Below are 20,627 nucleotides of genomic sequence, written 5' to 3' on the forward strand. Positions count from 1 at the left end.
CCCAACAGCTCAAGAAATGCCCGAAATTTTGCTCGGCTATCGTCAGACTCTGGCACAGTTGAGGATTCGTCACGAGCCGATTCCACAAACTTTCCCTGACTGTGTTTGAGCGAAATGGGAAAAAACACAATAGAAGGAAATGTAGTTGAAGGCTGGAAGCAATTGCACGGCAAGAAACGGAAGGAGGCTCTTAAACGTACAGTAATCAGAGTGTAGCTGGTGATTTACACTATAGACGCCTCAAACATAGGTTTCCTTAAAGAGCCAAACCCAAACGCCCACATCCTCTGAGCCCCCCCCGTGTGTCCAGAAGCCAACGCCTCTTACTGTGGACGTCTCTGCACAGGATGACACATGTAATCAAGGCAAAGCTTTAACTGCTTGTAGCCTTGTTAGCAGACAAACTTCCAATCTAGTCAAACGGCGGCAGATGATTGGTCGGTACAGTGCGAGCGCACGAATCTTGAGGTTTGGTTTCACGTCTCAAACTAGCTGCACTTAAAAAAACCTCCACAGCAGAGGAAACGAGGGCAGAGGAAGAGAGGGAGAGTTTTAAAACCGAGAAATGGAGGAAGATTGGTGTGTGTGTGTGTGTGTGTGTGTGTGTGTGTGTGTGTGTGTGTGTGTGTGTGTGTGTGTGTGTGTGTGCGTGTGGAAGATAATACTCACGCTGTTCTTCCCCCTCACGGTGCATTTCTCCACATCCTTCGTCTTCCAAGTCAGTTTCTGAAAAAGTGAACAGATAGGCTGTCAGCACACAGACGAGCCGCTTCCCACCATCCCAGCTTCTGTTGGTCCCCATCGTTCAAGTGCTGTTCGGAGACGGCTGCGATGAAAATCTCATTAACTTCATAAACTGTCGTGGAGCTAAGCACACAAACAAACAAACAAACAGGCAAACAAGAGGGACGCCTGCGGTGGCCCGCGCGGCTCCTCGCTGTTCCACTGGGATTTCAAAAACAAACTAATCACTGTACGATTCGTGTGGATCTGAGAGGGAATCAAACCTCTGCGGAGGACGTTTCTATCACTGTCCACGTGAGGAGCAGTCAATTAGCCCCAATTAGCTACAGACCACAGTCCTGCACACACACTTCCTGTTTTGTCCAGTGACGCTGCCGCAGAAGAAGACGCGTCCCCTTGTTAACAGGCTCTGCCGGCTGAAGGTTTAATGTTTCCCATCCACCGTGGGAATATTTACTGAACTTCTCTCGGGGCCGAGTTTCCTTCACTGGATCCTTTTTGTCTCGGCTCACAGGAGTTTGATGTTTCACTCAGTGACACGTAAACATCTGGGATCACGGACTGAACTTTACGAGAACAAGACAAAGTGTCTGGTGTCGGACGTTCTGCCGGGAGTCGGAGACCGAGGCTCCGCTGCTGGTATTTCAGACTCGTTAGGTTTTAATGCCAAATGTGACTTTCAGAGGTTTCAGCCACTTTAGAGCCTCGACTCGTTTCTCCTGCAGATGTGAAACCTCCACACTTCTCTCCTCAGATGGTCCTCGTGTTTCTGACGAGCACGATAATCATTTCTGAATATAAAATGGATAATTATACACAAACTTTCATGCATATGCACATTTTAATTACTGTCTTCACTTCGACTATTTGTGTCAACAGTACATTGTGGGCACATTTCTGAATATACAAGTTATTTATTAATGCAGTGCAATTTAATTCCCACGAATCAATCATGTGTCCAGGAAGATGGAATCTAACCAGTATTGATTTTTGGGGCCAACTCCGAGCTATAAAAGGGAGTTATATACATATATATATATATATATATTATTTATGATAAATGAAGTAGAAAATTAGTTCAACTTAGTTTCTACTGTCTTTTACTGTGAACTGCGTAATGCTTCTGTTTTGTAAGATTAATAAAAGATCCTGATCTTGTAAATATGGATGATTTGGCCGTTTTCATATGAAACATATACATTTACCAGTTATCTGGAATAGAGAGGAAGAAAAAATATCATTATCCAGTTAATTTATTGATTTGCAATAGTTCTGTATGTAATATGTTCATTTTCGCATAGACTTTAGATTTTTCTTTCTTTATATGTAATATGAAAAGGGAGTTCATGTATTTATGTATGAACGTGTGCAAAAAATAAGCCTCCTCTCCGTATTGTTTACTCAGGATTTTCTTAGCAGCAAAAAAACCCAGATCCCAGTATGTGAAACCCGTCAGACTCTCTTCACCTGAGATGCTAAACGCTGCTGCACCGAACTGGAGAAACAAACTGGGATCACGCTGTTCTCGATTACAGCCTCACAAAGAGCCTGTAGTGTAACACCTCACTGGGGCTGAGGGTCAGTCCTCTCGGTCCCTGAAACACAATTTGAACCACGAGCCCTTTGTTCTCCTGCTTCCTGGTTCTCAAGGCTGCTTCTCCGTTTCATCAGACAGCCTCTATTCCAGCCGTCAAGTCAGACACTACTTGGAACCTGTGAATTCAGGAAACCTGGCAGCGTGTTTTTGATGAAGAGGAGACGTGCATCTTAAATGAGCTTCGTTCAAACGCTGCAGTAATCACACAGGAGTAAACAGGGCTGTTGTCGGGGACGAGCACACAGGAACACGTTTGTGCTTCACAACTGAGGAACACAAACTAAAAACTAGAGTTGCTGTGATCGTGAAACTGAAGGAACATCGTTGGATGAGGAATATAGAATAAGGCCGTTTCCTTTACAGGAGACATATGCTGCTCATATTCAGATTGATAATTTGAATTAGTTATTATTTGAAAAGGTTTCCCCACCCTCATGTTCATCACTTTCCTTCAGGGCGAACTGATCGATCTCCTCCTGAGCAACATGTGACAGACTCCTTGAGCTTGAAGGCAGCACTCCCCCTCCGCGACTTTGAGGAGATCAGACATGATTCAGGAGGAGTCAGCGTTATGGTAATAGCTCCTTCCTTTGTCCATGCTCGATTTGGTTTACTAATAATTACTTATAGCCACCCAGGCCCGTGGAGAACGGCGAGGGGGGGAATACGAATGAGCACCCTGGTGTGAAAAATGAAGAGCTGGTTCAAAAATGGATCTGAGATGAAGAGAACGCATCATTTTCGGGCAGCGTGAGTCAGTCACACACTAACGATCGAGCTCCGAACAGGAAGAGCAGGAGCGAGAGTGTGACGGCAGAATATGGGCTCGAGCTTCAATAAGTTTCCACTGTGCTGTCACAGCGGAGGGGTTTTCAAAAGCATCATATACAAACTTTGAATGTCTCACAGAACGTCACTGGAACCAGATGGACGCACATCACACTGCTGACACGCTCCCAACGCTTTGTGCCATGGTCGACGGTGAAATCAATATTCCAGATCCCCTCGACATGGACCGGCGGCCTGATCAGAATGAATATCCGTGTTTGGCACTAATCTAAATATAAGCAAACTAAAGCCGGGGCCTCGGAGGGCTTTTATTTAAGTGCAATCATGTTTGACAAATGAGATTCAGATAGGAGCGAGCGCGGCACTTCAACAGCCACGAGAGCGCCGCGCCACTTGTATTGGATATATGTCTGAAGAGAGATTGCTTAATACTCGAATGAAAAGCGAGGCAAAGTGCAGAAAGGAAAACAACCAGATACAAACAGGATTCTTGTTTTTTTTTTCCTGTTAAATTGCTGTGGGTCAGAAACACAGAAAAACAGGGGACAGGTGCATTATTGCAGAAAACACCGAGGTTTTATGTTTTCGCTGGTATTTGTTTGTCGGGAAGCAGGATTATGGAAAACCTACAGGATGGATTTCGGCGAAACTTTGTGGAAGTGTGAGTTATGAGTCAGGGAAGAAGCCATTTCTATTAGAAAAATCAGGCCTCTTTAGGGAACTGATTGATTTAATTCAAGGGGACTGTTGCTTTCCACTAGTTGTTCTATCATATTGTATATTTATTGTCTGCAGAATCCAATTTTATGATATTAACCGTGGAAAAATGAAAAGTGAGCCGGCAATTCAAAAACTATTGGCACTGATCAAATCAAATCAAACACTCCTTAAATGTCAAATTCTCAGAACGGGAATTCATCTTGGATGTAGTAGACGTTTTTTTTGCACTGAGGAAATATCAACAGGTCGTGTTTGTACAAGAGACACGTTGAATAATACGCTAGGTAAATAAAGTGATATCGACTCAAGCAGAAGTTTAGAGAAAAGGTTATACAGAACAAAAACCTCGAGGTTTGGTAAAGACGTGACGAACAGCAGAAGATCTTTAGGACTTTTCCTACCTGTCGTGGGATTATCTGCTCGGATGAAACGGCGAGATTGACGGCAAACACGTGGTCCCTGCAAGAGATGGAGTGATGACATGTTAGAAGAAGAAGAAGAAGAAGAAGTTATTATTTGAATGTAAAGCTCCGTCAGCTTTTCACAAAACCCCTGCTTTGAAAAAAACAAAGGCTTCTCTTCTGCCGGATCGAAGCCGCTCCACAACGGCAGGGAGAAGGTGGAGCAGCAGGGGGTTTATTGGCTTTTCAATTTTTTAACTTTTCCAAGAGCAAAACTTTTCCATCTATCGACCCGATCCGTATGAATCATTGAGGGGAGGGGAGGCGAACGGCCGCGGAAAAATAACAAGTCCAGGCCCCCGTACTTTTTTCGGACGGGGGCCTCTTGGCACCGAGAGCACCGCAGTTTGAGTCGGAGCCAAGAAGCGAGGCGGAATTTATTCTGCACAATGAAAATAAGGAGAGGAGGCACAACCTCCTACTTTTTGGATAATTAACCTACGACATCTTGATGGAGAGGGGAGCAGCACACAATTAGACTGAGCGATGCAGTAGGAACAGTGCGGAGCTGCTGCCAGAACCGGCAAACCTGAAAGCAGTTTGCCTGAAATATCTCACACGGTGGAGAAAGTTTGAGTCGAGGAACATTCAGGTCTGAGAGGAGCACAGAGGAGGAAGAGACGGAGTTCGTCAGAGAGGAAAGATTCACTGTTGAGAAGCTGTGGAAGTTGAAGAGTTTTTAAATGTCTGCCCTCGAAACAAACGTCGCTCATATAAAGGTTTTAAACTGAGTTCTGCTTCAGTGACTTCACTAGTTAAACAATGGTGAAACAAACACATCAGTATTTAGGAGTAAAACTTCTCTATTAGCGATATAAGAACAGATATTTATATTCAGAGGTCGTTATCAAACAATGAAAAAGAAATGTAACTTTTTCTGACAATTAAACCATGAACTTCTTTTGGAATAACTATAAATATAAAGTTAACAGAAATCTAATCAAATATATAGACTTTTTAAACTTCCAAACTTTTCTTTATGTATGTGGCACTAAAAGTTGTAATAGTCAGATTGGCTGATATTAACCACCAATCAGTCAGGTTGTAATAAATACATGTTTTATATAATCTAATGGACACTTCGGGGTATCTTTGGCTGCAGATATAAAACAGATCGGCTCTGAAAGTCTGGATCATATTTTTCACACTGATGGACTAAACAACTAAATGAAACAATTATAAAACATAACCACTCTAAAATGGAAGAACTATCATTGCAGCCTGTGTGCATTCATTTCACATTAGTGTTAACTTAATGAGCAAAAGCTATGAAAACATATTTTTGTCAACATCGATTCTTTTTAAGACGAGACGATGATGAGACATCGTTAAACTGTGATCAACACGTTGTATCGCTGATAAAAATCCAAAAGAAAATGATAAGTGATAAAAAAAAAAAGAGGAGACTACATTTCTATCTTATAAATCAGCAGGACAGCAGCCGGCAGCTCGGTGGACACAGCAGGGGGCCGAGCGAGGACTCAGTGTCCCTCACTGACACTTCTTCACTCAACCTGGGGTTTATTCATCTGATGTTTGTGAAATAACTTTGTTTAACAATTACAATGTTATGTTTATAACCGAGGTAGAACTGTGCAAATGTTTTTCTGATCCTTCACTAATTCAACCTCGTTTCTCTGTTCGAATGTTACAGGGAAAAGTGCAGCGAGAGCCATGACAGATTCTTTGAGAGTTGCTGACTGACCGGGCAGCGATGTAGAGCATGTGGTTGATCCTCAGCATCCTCTGGAAGTCCAGGCCCAGGCGGACGGTGTCGTTGTCCGACATGAGACCCTGGAAGCTGGGGTAGAGGTAGGAGGCTGCGCGGGGGAAACCAGACGGAGAGGGAGGAGAAGAAGAAAATGTTAAAACACTCGTAATAAAACCAGACACGAGCTCACGCCTCCTTGGAAAAAGTGAGACTGATGCATTATCTCCCCTTTGAGGGAAAGAAAGCCAGAGCTCGAACTTGACAGTTATTCAAGGAGAAATAATAAAAACGACGAGGAGACGCAGACCAACTCTCCTCAACGTGTTATTGAATCTCAGTCGTCACATGTCAGTGCTTCTACAAACTGTCTGTGTTGGTCTCACATCCGTCAAAAGGCAACAGAGCGACAACATTTAACAACAAATCAGCAACCGAGAGAAACATCACACCTTCGCAGGTTGAAAATAAACACAAAAATGAAGGTTACAATTTGGCCCATTGTGCTAAAACAACCCAGAGCACACCCACTGTATGCTAATGTCCACTTGTGGAGATGGATGAGCGGGGGGGGGGTGGGGGGGGGGATAGCATCCAAAGTTGCAAATTACGCAGCAGTGTCATAGAAGTCAGTGTGATTTAAATAAATGGCTCCTGGTAAGCATTTCTTAACAGACACGTCTGGGGACGGAGCCAAGTGAGGACGAGGCGACAAATCAAACCGCATCTCGAAGGAAAGTGTCTCTGTCTGGTCAACATTTAAATGGAAACAGTTTGAGGTCAATGAAGTTTAACTTTGCTGTTGTCGGGTATTCAATTTATCAAACGATATCACATGGTTAAAAAGTCAAAAGTATAAACTTTCTGTTTCCACGGGTGGCTGGAGCTTGATTCGGTGGAAACCAGGTGCGTCCATGCGCTAAAACAAAATGAGGAGGCAGCAGCATGAAAATATTAGATAAGATGAAGTGAGGGAAGTGGTGCAAAGAGAATGATATAAAGGGAGAGTGATATAATATCCACTCTGTGTTGCACCACGGCAGATTTTCATTTTTTTAATATTCTCCCTCCTCTGCATTTTAATTCCAGCCGACTCACGGGAGGACGAGGGGAGAAGCTGCCGAGCGGTTTAAATAACAGGACGACAGTCAGTCAGGGGAAGGACGTGCATGTATTTAGAAAAAGAAAAGGAAGCTGGAGGCAGAAGTAGAATCTGCCTGTTCACTACTGACAGCCTACTGACACCCGACTGTCCTCCACATCACACACTTCCTGCGCCCTTTCCCTTCTTTCAGTTTTTTTTGACTGAGCAGTGATTCAGCTCAAGGCCACGCTGCTCTGGATCTGTACCGTCCTGTGTTAAGTGCCCTCCAGCCTCCCATCTGACCCGGGCTGCTGCTGAATTAGCAATGCCCGCTAGAAATACACCGCAATCTGAAATGGGTCTCTCTACAGGGAGCCATATGTTCCCCTAAACGCTCGTCTGGAATCGACTGTTTAAAGATTTAAGCGCCTAATGTCTGGCAGAGCGCTGGACCTCGCTGCACTGTCTGGTGAGGAGACTCCCAGCGGCTCAGTGGCCCACCGCCGCTCCCCGGTGAATGAGCTTTTCTAATTACTCCTCAGCACTTTCACACCCTCTAAAGTTTAGGGGGCAGCGTGGGGCACGGCCCAGGGCTGAATCACAGAGCAGGTGACGGTGTCCACAGTTACATCTCACATGTGCAGCAACTCTGCCGACCACAGAGTTTGCATGGATTTTCTGCAAGTACGTGGCTCACTTCCTAAGAGCATCTTGCTAGTTTACATAAAATAACAAACGCCTACAAAGGGAAGTGGGTTCGAGTCTCCTCAGCTGTCACAACGAGGCAAAAAGCCGAGGCGAGTCCTGGAGGAAGCATCTCTTAGCTTTGCCTTCATCGACTTCCGCCCGACGAACGACTCACACGGGAAGTATCACGGACCCGTGAGCGACCTTGTGTCCCTCTGTCACCTGCTGGAGCCAGAGGTGACAAATTGCTCTCATTACACCTGGGATGGAGCGCCACATATAGCACTATTAGCGCAGCTATTTCTGCTAATGGTTGCATTGCTCTCCTCCAGATAGATCAATTACAGTGCGTGGGCCGTGGTCTCAGCCGCCTCTTAAATCAATTATGGGCCATTACATACAGCAGTCGGGATCTTTTCTGAAGACCTCCCCAGTGATTGGGTGGCACTGATGAATCACGGGGGGTCTGAAGACGTGTGTTCAGTCAGAATCTGCTGGTAAACTCTTGAATGTAAGTGTGTAATTTGGAGTAGATGAAGCAGATTTAAATGTGGTTTCATAAGAGCGTAGGTGTAAGTAGGCACTCTACTGCTCGACATTCTAGGAGGTTTCAAGCAAAGTGTAATACTTGTTATTTGTTTAAAAAATGATATATTTCCAAAGAGATGACACTAATATTTTCCATTTACATCAACATCAGGAACAGCTGGTTCACACCAAGCAAAGAAATCATCCAATCTGCAGCTGTTGCTCATTTATTTGCGTTTCGAGTCACGTTGACTTTTTACAAACGAACCAAAATGTTACAGCTAACGATGACATGTAAAAATCATTCTGATCCATAAAAGCTTCATTTTCCAGAACATTTCGGATCAGAATCTCATTCCTCAAACTTGAAATTGCCTTTTTCACACCAAATCAACAAAAGAGATTCAAAGAAACAGGATGTTCCAGCAGCAGAATGAACCGATGCAAATGTGCTCGCTGCTGACGCGCTCGCTGCGAACATGCCCTTAAACACATCCACCTCACTGAGCGCCGGTCCCCGGTGACGAGATACAACACATCAGTGACCCGCGCTTTACTTTTACATCTACTCCTGCAACGGAGATTGCTATGGCAACACAACGGAGTCTGAACTCACAGTCTCTGCCCACGGTGCTGATTGGCTCCAGGTCTTGGGGGAACGGCCCGGCTCCTGAGGACAGCTGAGGTAAGGCAGCGGCTAAGGTGAGAGCCAAGATGACCGGCAGGACGGGCGGAGGCGAGCCGGGCATCAGCCTCATTTTGGCAGAAGATGAGACCTCACTAGAAACACATGGCACACGGCAGATTCCCCTCCCACCTGAAACGAGACATGATGGACAAGGTTAGCAAACAGCAAAATGAAAACAAGCTGAGCAATTGTTTCTTGCCGGAAGCCAAATTATTATTTTATGGAAGTCAAAGTCAACTTTATTGTCAGTTCTGCTCTACAGGACATAGACGGGATTGAAAAGATGTTTCTCTCTGATCCCCGGTGCAAACAGAAGAACATATAAGTACGTATAATAAATACTCAAAACATAGTACACAGTAAGACATAGTACACACAAAGTATGCAGTCACAAGGCACACGGTGGATAGGATGAGAGTAGTAATCGTTTAATATATCAGAGTTTCGGCATCTGCCCCAAATTCCATTTTGGTGGAACTCTACTAAAATAAGACATAAAAACATAAACATCTCAATTTCAACTGATATTATGTTTATTGTGCTTCGAGCATTTGATCTGGAAACAAACACTCGCGACGTTCACAGAGAACTTGGCCGGTAAACAGGTTGTGATTCGTTTATTGTATATCACCAGACATAGGAAGAATGGCTCCATCTGCATAATTACAGAGCTGCAGCAGTCGGAGAACAAAGGCAAAGGGGTCGAGTCAGAGAGAAAGCTGTTTCCTCGCACCGCACACAAAAGACCGAACCAGACGGAAGAAGCAGCGGTGACGGCTTGTGTCGTGTAAAGATGTCACAACCTCATCCGCCTCCTTTCAGAGTCACTTTACCTTTTCCTCTGATACACAGACAAACTCTGAGGATGAGAGACTGTGTGAGAACGAGCAACACGTTTCATATCTGAGTGAAGAGACTGACGGATCTGTTGAGATAAACTTCAAACTGTGATGACCTGAGCTCGCAGCCGACTTATTAAGGGCATTGTGTCCTCCACAGGCGGGGGGGTGGTTTATGCACTGTGTGGTTTGGCAATGAGACACGGGCCACATGGTTTTAAGTGGGTAACAGGAAAGTAAGTCAACAGAGACATGAACCGTCATCAATATTGATAATAGCCTGCTTCGTCTAAATGCAGGGGAGAAAGCTGCATTTAGCAACGAGGTCAAGTGATGATCGCAACGCCATAAATCGAGGGGAGTGGGCGGCCGTCTGCTCGTGTTTATTTTGTGAGTTACAGCAGCTTGTGTGGCCGGCCTGAGGCGATATACGATGACAGTATATGATGGGTTAGCCTCATATGCCATGATGTGGAAGGGGGTTCTGTTCCTTCCTGCCAACGAGGACTCCTACCTCATGGAACGGAGACAAATCCCTTAAAATGTCAAAGACACTCGGGGGAGACAACGGGACGAAAAGGACTTTGGTTATTGAAAAGCTTGGATTCCAAACAAAACAGAGATTAAACACGATGCAGGTCCAAAACACGGAATAAGAAATAGTTCACTTTAAGGTAAACAAGCACATCCAGGCAACATTATATCCTTGTGAGGAGTTATTGACATTTATTGACGACCCACAGGGCAAAAGGAAAGGAAGCCAGCAGCCAGCAGAGTGTGGTAATGATGCACGCGCAACAACCACAGTGAGCTTATGCAAAACCCGTCATATACACTGAAAGTCAAGCTAACACCTCGACTACAAGCCAGGAGACGGGGAGCATGCGGTCCCCTGATGACTTTATCATTATCCCGAGCTGCTGCCGGAGACGTTCTGCAAGCTCTGCTGGATTAAAATAACAGAGTAAACTTAAGCTACGAGGACGGGGGTTTGCGTCGAGGCCGTGTCAACTTCAGGATTAAAGAAATGACTGCCACATCATTACAACACGTGGAAAACTGCGTCAGTAAGCAGCGAGCAGACAGAGGTTCACACCCTCGCAAACACAACGCAGCAAAAACAAAAAACACACCACCTCCTTTGACGGTTGCTGTAGAACGGGTTATTCTGAACCGTCGTGGCCCCGAGCCAATCCCATTAAAATAGGGGAGTTGACTACGAGAGGATAAAGGTCTGTGATGATGTAAAAACAAATTAGTTAGCTCTGAGCCAAGTTCCTTAACGGTGAAGAGAAATCCGCCTTCACATTTTAACTTTGTCTGAAACATAAATGATCATAGACACAGAAGTTCCCGAGAGGATTACAGAGAAGTTACAGGGTTTTTCCTTCGTAGAGAATTGAAAGGCGGCCGCACATGAACATGGAGTGGTTTGTTTTCTTCTAGTCACCTGCATGTTCTGCTGATGTTTACCGTCAACACAATCTTAATGTATGTAAGTTATTGAAGTTTAAGGCTTTAAGTTTGGTTCCCAAGAAGTTGCTGCACATCCTGATCTTTATCAACTGGAATGGACACAACAGAAACCTTCCCCTGTTAACACCTCCCATGTAAATGTGTCGACAAAGCAACGCCACACCACGAAGTCTGAACTTTCTTACTGTAACCGAACAAAGTCTAATGGTTTCCTGACTTCCTGTGCAGTCCGAGGCGGGAGCGCTTGTGTCTGACGAGCTGACAGCTGTCGAAGGGAAATAAGGCCCAGCTTATCCCATCCCATGTTTGTGCTCTGTGTTCTGGGGTTTGGACGAGAGGGATCATTGTTTTTAATGAAATGGACTTGTTAAGCCATCTGGGAGACGTTGGCAGTTGGGTCTGTTTGGAGGAGACGGGGGTTTTTTTCCGGGATGCCAGGGGCGCTCCATTGATTATCTGACATTCACTCGGATTACCAGGCAACGCTGCCTCCGCGGGCAGATAAGATGCATCCACACAGAATAATTCTGGCGTCCCCTGGCCTTTGGGTGGGTTAATGTAGAAATGAGACGTTAATAACAAGCCGAGAGTCTCTGTCTTTATTGGTGGGCACGAATGAGGACATAGAGTCATTTAAATTCATGCATAAACTCCTGCAAGTAAATTTTTATGTTCAACAGTCCCCACTTGGCCCGGGATAATGGTCCCATAAAAAGTCACACTTAAAATCTAAAGTCCAATTTTATCCTCAATCAACTGCATCGCACCGCGCGCACCTGTCGACTCGGGGGACGTCCACTTCCTGCCAACACCTGCTGCAGTGGAGCTTAATCCGAAAACCGAGTCGCTCCCTTAATATTCCCTGACCTCACCGGGGCTACGGTGCTGCCGAGGCTAATCCACCCGCTTTTTGATAGCCGCAGAATGGAGCGCACCTCTCACCTCGCACCTCTGCGCACGTGGATATCTCGGAGCCCCCTTTTGCCGGGGAAATGTTTAAGCCGCACTTTCTCTCCCCGCTCCGACATATCTGCCGCGCACACCGGTCAGATTATAACGAGCGAGCGGATCCCCCCGGTCTCTTGGACAATTTTCGGACACAATTAGCCACATTAGCCTCTGCTCTCCGCAGGCCAGTGGAAGCGAGGCAGCTGTGCAGGTCAGCGTCATAACACCGTAATCATAGTGAGAGGATGAGAAGTCAAGTGTAAGGTACCGTCCAGGATGTAAGGTTTTATCTGTGTTAAAAGCCACGGATGGAATTCATTTAAAAAGGAAATGCTCAGAGGAGGAGGTGATTTATATAATTCATGCAAATCAACACACATTTCTCATTGTGCTCATTGTTTCTGGAGCCTTTTCATACATCATTATACATCAGTGTCTCCGTGACACCGTTCAAACCCCCACTGACTCGTCTGTGTTGTGTATATGACTTTACAGAATCACATACCTTTAACGCCACCATGTGCAGCCGCAGCACACTGGTTCCCATTAGCATTAGGGGATGATAACAGGGTGTCAAGCTGTCGAGCTCCCCCTCGCTTTTCCAGACCAGCGTAGAAAGAAAAAAAAAAAAAACCCCGCCTGATGATTTGATTTTTTTTTTTGTGTGTCGTTGTCAAAACAACCACATGGGAATTCTAATGTGACAGGAGGGAAAAACACCACATGATGTGAGCGGTGCGCCGAGAGACAAACAATTCACTGTTGAGGTCTGAGCCACATTGTTCCTCTTTCTGGAGGGTTCATCAGACCACCAATCTCTCTGCAGTCCCATGACACGAATCACACAGCTCATCACCGTCGGCACTGAGCTGTTTTTCCTCTAAGCGCTCACATCCTTCCCAGGGTTCACTCTCAGTCACAGCTGACATTCAAACACAACACGCGACGGGGTTGGAAAACAACATTTCCCCCGACCGAGGCGGCACATACAGTGTTTGGTAAATATTGACAATGGATATTCTTTCCACACCAAACTTCTCTTCTGCGTATTTACAGCAGTTGTTTTTTCCACTTACCCAGAGGTTATTTCAACTCCTCACTCAACCCTCTCGCACAGGAGGAACTAATTAGGTTTCCGATGGCTAACTGCGTGGATGTCGTCGCGGCAAATTGGAATTGGGATTAAGGGGAATTTTGGCAATAATTGACAGAACAACCGACACGGGACACAGAGGTGGATTCTATGGACTAGTGTTTCATGGGGCGGAAATTAGTTCATTCCAGTGTAGCTGCAACTTAGGATACAATTAAGAATTAACCTTCAAAGATCAAAAGTTAAAGCAAAATTGGGCAACTTTGTTTTACCTTAAATCAGCTCCAGCGAGTTGAAGAGTGAAGCTGAGCTGTGGATCAGTTAAAAAGACTCAGAAGTCAATAAAAAAACCAGAGTTTATCTCCAATATTCAGCAGGAAACTCTTAAAATACGAAGAATTATAAATAGTAGTTTGGTGGATTTGTTACAGCCGCAGCGCCTCTGGTTCAGGAAGCCGGGGATTATGGGTAATATTAACTGTTTTTCAGTTCAGTGAGTGGGACTACGCAGTCAGAGCTCCACTCAACACACAGGTGTTGTTTTATCTCTACATTGAAACCACTTCATCCCTCAGTATTAGATCCCAACATAATCCATCACCACATGTGGCTGTAGGGGGCGCTGTTGCTCAGTAAAAAGTTACAGTGTTGCTTTAAAATCTGATTTTGATTTGATATGATTTTATGGCTTATCTGGAATATACACATTAAATGTTCTTTAACAGTGATTTAAACCTTTATTCAAGCTTATGGAGAGGATTTCAACACCAGTTTTTCTTACAAAGTAAAACAAAAACTTAAATATGTACTTATGTGTCTTTCCTTTAAGTCAGATGTTCAGAGACTTCCAGGGTCACCTGTCTCAGACCAGGCTGATGCTGATGCTGTGTATAAATACCTGACACGGCCGAGACATCTAAGCTGGGCTGTTGAACACAAACATGTCAGATATAGAATCTGGGGAATTCAGTATTTTTTTCCAAAGGGCCCTGCAGTGACAAAAACAGAACGGCTCCGGGGGATCTCCTTGGCAACATTTTAAAAAGTCCATTAGCATCCCTGGTCGAAGAGGAGTGATGGCTGGCTTCTTGCCTTTTACCAAGAATAGAAAATCAATGGTCCCTGTAGTCCTTTAGTTCTTGGATTAGTATGTCAACTGCCTGCTGTCCGTATAATGTAGTCTCATTCTCAGAGTGCCTGCATTGTGCCATGGCAAAGAGCGGTGGGGGGGGGGCAAGATGGCATCCAGGATGAGCTGTGTCTGTCAGGTGGGGGGGGGGGTTGGGACCCTCCTCGCCATCAATGCCACTCAGCCCGTTCTCGGGGGAAGGCTGCTCTAACCTCGGACCCCTCACAGTTCAGACGAGTGACGGGTTGTCCTGTCGCGGAGGCCATCGATTGTCACCCAATGTCAGGCTCCTCCACTCTGTGCTCATCGAGGAATCCCCACAGATTAGAGCCTAGTTTATACTCCAGCGTCCGAGGCGGATCTTGATTGATGTCAAAGTTAGACCGAGCTGACAGCGAGAGCCAATAAAAGTTCTGGAAACCGTTTCAGCTCTGAACTGATCCGACGTACATCATTAGACGGGAGGAAGATGTCGATGCAGGGATCCCACACCATCTTTGAGATTCAAGGGCTTTTCAAGGACTTTCCAGGCCCGATTCCCTCAAATGTGAGGACCCAGCATGAAGGAGTCGAAGGAACAGATCGAGGTTAATTAAGGTTGCAACACGAAGCATTTGATAATGAGAACTAGCAGGTGTTGCTCAAGCTCCCAGGCAACGACGACTTCAATGTGTGAATTGTGCCGTTTCACAATGATGCAGACAAGCGTTTAAGATGAGCGACACGGACAGAGGCTTATTTGTGAGATGAAGAGACGAAGGGGAAGACATGCAGACATCAGATTGGAACCAATTTCCTGACATTAATAATACGTTTTTTTGCACAAAATATCCAAATACAACCCATGTCTATCTGAATCTGTTTTGAAAAACTTGTAAGGCCTTGATATTCTTTAAAATGTACCCACGGGACCCCTGATGGTGTCTCCCTGAGAGTCCAACACTCAATACAAACGGAATTACTCGACTGAAACCCAGTGATTTGTGAACGGGTATCAGATCGCTCCCTCCAGCCAGTCCTACTCTCAGGACCTGTTTCTACAGAGAGCGAGTTGGCCAGACTTCACACACAGGGATCCATGCAGGACTCAGACAGCGAGACGGTTCTCTGATCGATCGGCAAAAAACGCTGCAGGCGTCATCCATCGTCTTCATGTCTATTTGCAGTGGCTGAAAAGTAAAAAAGCCCAGAGGGCCATCAGTCGAAGGAGGATCAAGCCTGCGCCGGTGGAATCATCTTCATCCGTCTGAGTCCTGTTAATTATTTAGATTCATTTTGAGGGAGGCCTATAACTCACTGACCAATCCGTGCCCCCTGTCAGTCAGGATCCACCTTCAATCTTCTGCGGTGCTTATGGCATTTTCAAATGAGGCCTTACCTCAGGGTCACCTAATCAAAATCATCAATTTTAAAATATCCTCGGCGGCATTTGTCCGAAGCTCTTCCTCCCTCATCTCTCCTCCCTCCTCTTCATACATAAAAGTGAATGTTAACTACCCCCCCGTCTCCTCTCAATCTCTCGGTCATCAATAATTCAGGGTGTTATTGAGAAACACTACCTGAACCCGTATTGACAGAAATCTAAGCACTGTCATTCTCTCAAGGGCGTCATAATTGGATACCCCCCCACCCCCACCCCGTCCAGGTTTCTGATACACAGGGCATGCAGGGCAGGGTTTGAAGGAAAGCTGGGTAAAGAGCGATTGTTGTTGTTTTCTGTATTTTGTGTGTTTCCATTTCTATTTCAGGGACTCGACTCATCGACATGGGGACGATCCCTTCGGAGCGTTTAGAGAAAGTGCTCGAGAACCTGAACTTGCCAGATTGGAAGTATTAAAGAAATCTCTGAATGAAGCACGGATGTGTGTCATTTCATTACCTGGCAAAGACGTTTAACTCAATCTAACCATGTAGGAACATTTAAATCAGAATCACATAATCACATGTCATGCAGCGCTACACCAGCCAAAATCTCTGAAGGAATTAAAAAACACCACCAAGAATGAGATATGCACAATCCGATAAATAACGTGCCGTAAACAGGGACTTCCTGAACACAGTCGTACGAGGATAATTAGCGTTCTCCTCGCGTTAACTGATTTATCTGTATGCACATCATGCAAACACAACACCCCTGTTACCAAAGCTGTACACCGATGTCTGCCGATGTGAAACCAACGGAGAGCAGCGCCGATATACAAGGAGAAAAAGAGCAGAGATAATCTCCGGTCCCACAACACTTTGCACACTATTGTGTCGCCGGAGCCCGTCATGATTCACACGGAACTGCTGACCCACTGCGAGGGCGTGAGGAGCGGCACGACCTGGCTGGAGGAAGCCGATAATCAACAGAGCGGGCAGGATGGAAATATGCTGATAAAAATGCTGTATTGTGTCGAGGGGAGACGGCAGAGAAACAATGGGATTCTTTCCAGTTGCCAGGAGATGGACTTTCCAACCAAGTCAACGCAAAAGAGACTCGTGGCCTTCTGGGCTCCGAGTCAAAGAAAAATACAGTTGTGAGAGGAGACATGATGTTCCCTTCCCTTAGTGTGAATGTTAAAAAGCTTAAAGCCTGTGGTCATTTCTAAGGTTCCCGACCTTTCTATGTAAAAGGGCCTTGAGATAATGGTTTGGTTTGAATTGAACATCACAAATCCTCCGTATGCGTGGATAGCGGCTAGTCTGACACTAAACCAGTCACAGTTCTGCTAAGGTCTCCAGGTTGAACACTTGGGGTGGAAAGGGCGTCACGATTGGATTTGGTGAGTTGTGTCAACGAGCAGCACAAGGGGAGTGTCGTGTTATCTGAACATTGGAGCATTTAAATCTATTCAATCTGTTATGAAGCTGGAAATGAGCAGAATAAGTCACTTTTTAAAAGGCTTCGGTGATGTTAGCTGGTCTCCCTCAGGTGCAGAAACCAACACGAGGGAACATAAGAGCACCGAGCTAAGTGGTTTTTTCTGCGTTCCTTTGATCAGATTTGGTTTGTGAGTGTGTCAGTGAATATATGTGCATGTATACTTACAAAAATAACTAATTAATACTTTGATCACACTGTGGAAGAGAATTGCAAGAGACTTGCCTGAGTAAACATTCACTGCAGTGGGCGGGAAATGGGGAAAATCGTACACGTCAGCAGAGCGATGCCAGACTGCTCAGAACCACAATAAGACTCATCCAGGGTTATAACAAATGAAAAGACGGGATACTGACCTTCAAACTAACCTTGAAGTGCGAGTTACACAACTTATTGTGCTTTCAATGCTGTTTCATGTGCCACAGCTTGATTTCTGCCTCCACGAGGACAATGGTTTCCATAATTTAATCAACGACTACATCCGAGCCCACACGTGCGCAGCCCATGTTTGCAATAAACGAAATGGAAATGTGCAACTTTCACTTTGCCACCGCTGAGGAGGCTTCTGCTGAGGACCACCGCTTTGAGGACTTCACGGTGGCTTTGTGTCCATTAACTCGGTGGCGGACAAAAAAAAAAAAAGAGAGTGAGACTTCTCTATTAACACAGAGGCTCTTTGATCTCTATCTCCCCCGTGGTACCAATTAGCTCAGCTGCACCGTTTGCATTTCAAACTCTTTGCGCTTCCTATTTTTGAAAGACATCATGCATGAATTATCAACCTACCGGAAACTTTTATTCCCTTTTCGACGAAAAAAGTGAATTATGAGTGGCGTGTCTCTGAAGTTCGGCTGCTTCAAACGAGCACCGAGGAGAGAAGAAGATTTCAGATGCCCGCGTTCCTCCGACCGATCACGTTGCCTCCGCGCTTTTATTTCACGGTGATGCAACGACGTGGCCTCCTGCTTATTCCGGTGAGTCTTGAAAGGAGATGAGGTCACAGCTTAGAGTGAGCCAAAACAGCTTTCTACTCGGATGATGAGACACGGGGAGGCAGCTCAGTTGAGGAAGTGATCAAAGGAAGATAAATAGCTGTGAACAATTCTACCAATGCTTTTATCCCTTGTTAGCGAAGGCAATCACAAAGACGTCACCCAGAGAGATCCATCCCTGTCACGTTAGCCCCGGTAAGACAGGGAGTGGGGGGGGGGGGCTTCTGAGGGAACGTGTGACAAAAGTACATTCGGTGAATTTCACTTGGACAAGAACAAAAGCAGCGAGGCCCTGCTTTTATAAATGAATGATTTTTGCAATCTGAGCGGTCGATGCTGATGAAGGGAAATATAAATCAAGGGTAAGCGCGAGGCTTCTCGGCGAGAGTGCCTCGCTGAGATAATGGCATCATCATGCCCGTGTGGTTCGCTGTTCCAGGGAAGATTAAACACTTTATCATTGTCTTTGGGACAAACAGTCTCTCCACGTCGAGCATGCATCTCCAGTTATTAGACGCCCTTTCCGCTCAAACCTGACATCCAAGTGTCAGGCTCATCACACACCCGGAGCCTTAAGAGGGGACAGGAAATGGGACGGCGGTCTTATCAGGACGGTGCTACCTCTCGGGGCAGCAGCCGACGGTGGCAGGCGACCTCCCTTTTATTACCCCCTGATCACACTGATGATGTCATCTAAACACATACTGAAAGGCCCAGAAGCTTTCAAGCTCAGTTTATCTCATTTTATGGCTTTAACAACTCTGTCGCTCCCGAGAAAAGTCATCGGCTACGGGGCAATCACAGACTAAGGAGCAGTGTGGCTCCGCTCATCAAAGGCTGCACTGTGTCGTGGAACATGGGAGGACGACGGCAGGAGCTGGGCCATGAAATAGAGGAATGGGACATGAACGGTGACAGTGGGAAAGACAGTAAATCTAAATGAGCTGGAGGAGGAGGAGGAAAGGAATGACAGTGTCTCACAGCTCACTGGTCTGGAATCAGCCAGACAATCAATTCCACCACTCAGTTTCAGGCTGGCAGGTCCTGCCTCAATGACAATGAGCATCACGGGCGGCACCACATGATCAACACGTCACTTAAATGCTGGGAAACTGGAGTCACACGAAACAAATGTATCATGACACGCAAAGAAACCTGAACTCCATCCTCTCGTATGATCGGCTGCAGCTTTCCAATGGGATCAATTAAGTACTTTAGATTCTGAAACGTGTTTCTCCTTTAATATGTTCATATTATATCTGAAACCACTTAGGCTCACTCTTTGTAACCAACACAAAGTGTTTCAAGATTAAAAAAATTTTATTGACTTCAAACCGCAGCCCTTCTTTAATTAAAGACGGGATTAAGAAATAGTCAGTTGCTATTGCTCTGCCAGGTTAAACGAGTCCGTACACGAAACAAATCCAATATATTCATCATATGTTAAAGCTAAAACATATTTGAATATATCATCCAACAAACATCCCTTTGCAGATTGTGTAGTCTCGGATGGATAAACAGAATTGGAGTCAGAGTTGGAGAAAGTCCCACAGATCCTGAGTAAAGTCAGAGTTAGATGAAACATTTCCGAACCGGCTGCCAATTGGATTCCGTCTCTGAGGCGACGTCAGAGGCATCGATCACCGTTGTCCATTGTTCCCCCGACAACGCGGCGCCTTCACCGTCTCAGCAGCACTAAAGTTTTGCTAAGACGCCTCTAATGTGTCCGAGCCGTGTGTTGAAGCACGGCCCGGATTTCAGGGTAGATAATGTATAGCCTCTCTAGCTCTTAAGGAGGATTTGCTCTTATCTCTGTGGAGCAGTCATTAGAAGCGGCCGGGCCCGGGCTCACGAGTCCGTCTAATTAGGGCTGGAATCCTCCGTCCTTCTTCCCAACATAAAGATCTCTACAATGGCCTCTGAGGATTACACAGCCATTGTGCTTAAGATGTCTCTACTTCTGCTTTTGACTTGTGCCGACTGAACTGAGCACATTTTCTCACAGTCTGAGATCTAAGATTATAAACCTGGGGAGGCATATTGTTGAATGTTCCCTCCAATGGGAGCCTTGAATACAAACCACATCCTGCCTAATATCTGTTGCCACATGTCTAATCGTTTGAAATTCATGTTTCTTTGACAGACAGGTCTTTAGTGTTTCTGGAGTTAAGAGTCCTTGTGCAAAGCTCCGTGTCACCTCACAAATAAAAAACAACACTTGATAGTGGCGGATCAAAGCGTCGCGTGTAGTGTTCATCTGTCGACTCTGTCGCCTTCTCCG

General features: G+C 45.5%; 1 protein-coding gene across 6 annotated transcripts in view; it reads right to left on the bottom strand.

The window, feature by feature from the left end:
* Positions 1 to 20,627, bottom strand: part of sema6e (sema domain, transmembrane domain (TM), and cytoplasmic domain, (semaphorin) 6E) — a 142,041-nt gene that overhangs the window by 49,446 nt on the left and 71,968 nt on the right. For all 6 annotated transcript variants that reach the window (XM_035164083.2, XM_035164082.2, XM_035164086.2 and 3 more), the window contains 4 exons: positions 8,935 to 9,135; positions 6,017 to 6,131; positions 4,252 to 4,309; positions 670 to 726 (listed from right to left, as the gene is read on the bottom strand). In XM_035164083.2, the coding sequence (XP_035019974.1) occupies positions 670 to 726; positions 4,252 to 4,309; positions 6,017 to 6,131; positions 8,935 to 9,076 (372 nt within the window). In that variant the 5' untranslated portion in view covers positions 9,077 to 9,135. The remainder of the gene's footprint in view (positions 1 to 669; positions 727 to 4,251; positions 4,310 to 6,016; positions 6,132 to 8,934; positions 9,136 to 20,627) is intronic.

The sequence above is a fragment of the Hippoglossus stenolepis genome, chromosome 8 (genome assembly GCF_022539355.2).
Source record: "Hippoglossus stenolepis isolate QCI-W04-F060 chromosome 8, HSTE1.2, whole genome shotgun sequence".
NCBI lineage: Eukaryota > Metazoa > Chordata > Actinopteri > Pleuronectiformes > Pleuronectidae > Hippoglossus > Hippoglossus stenolepis.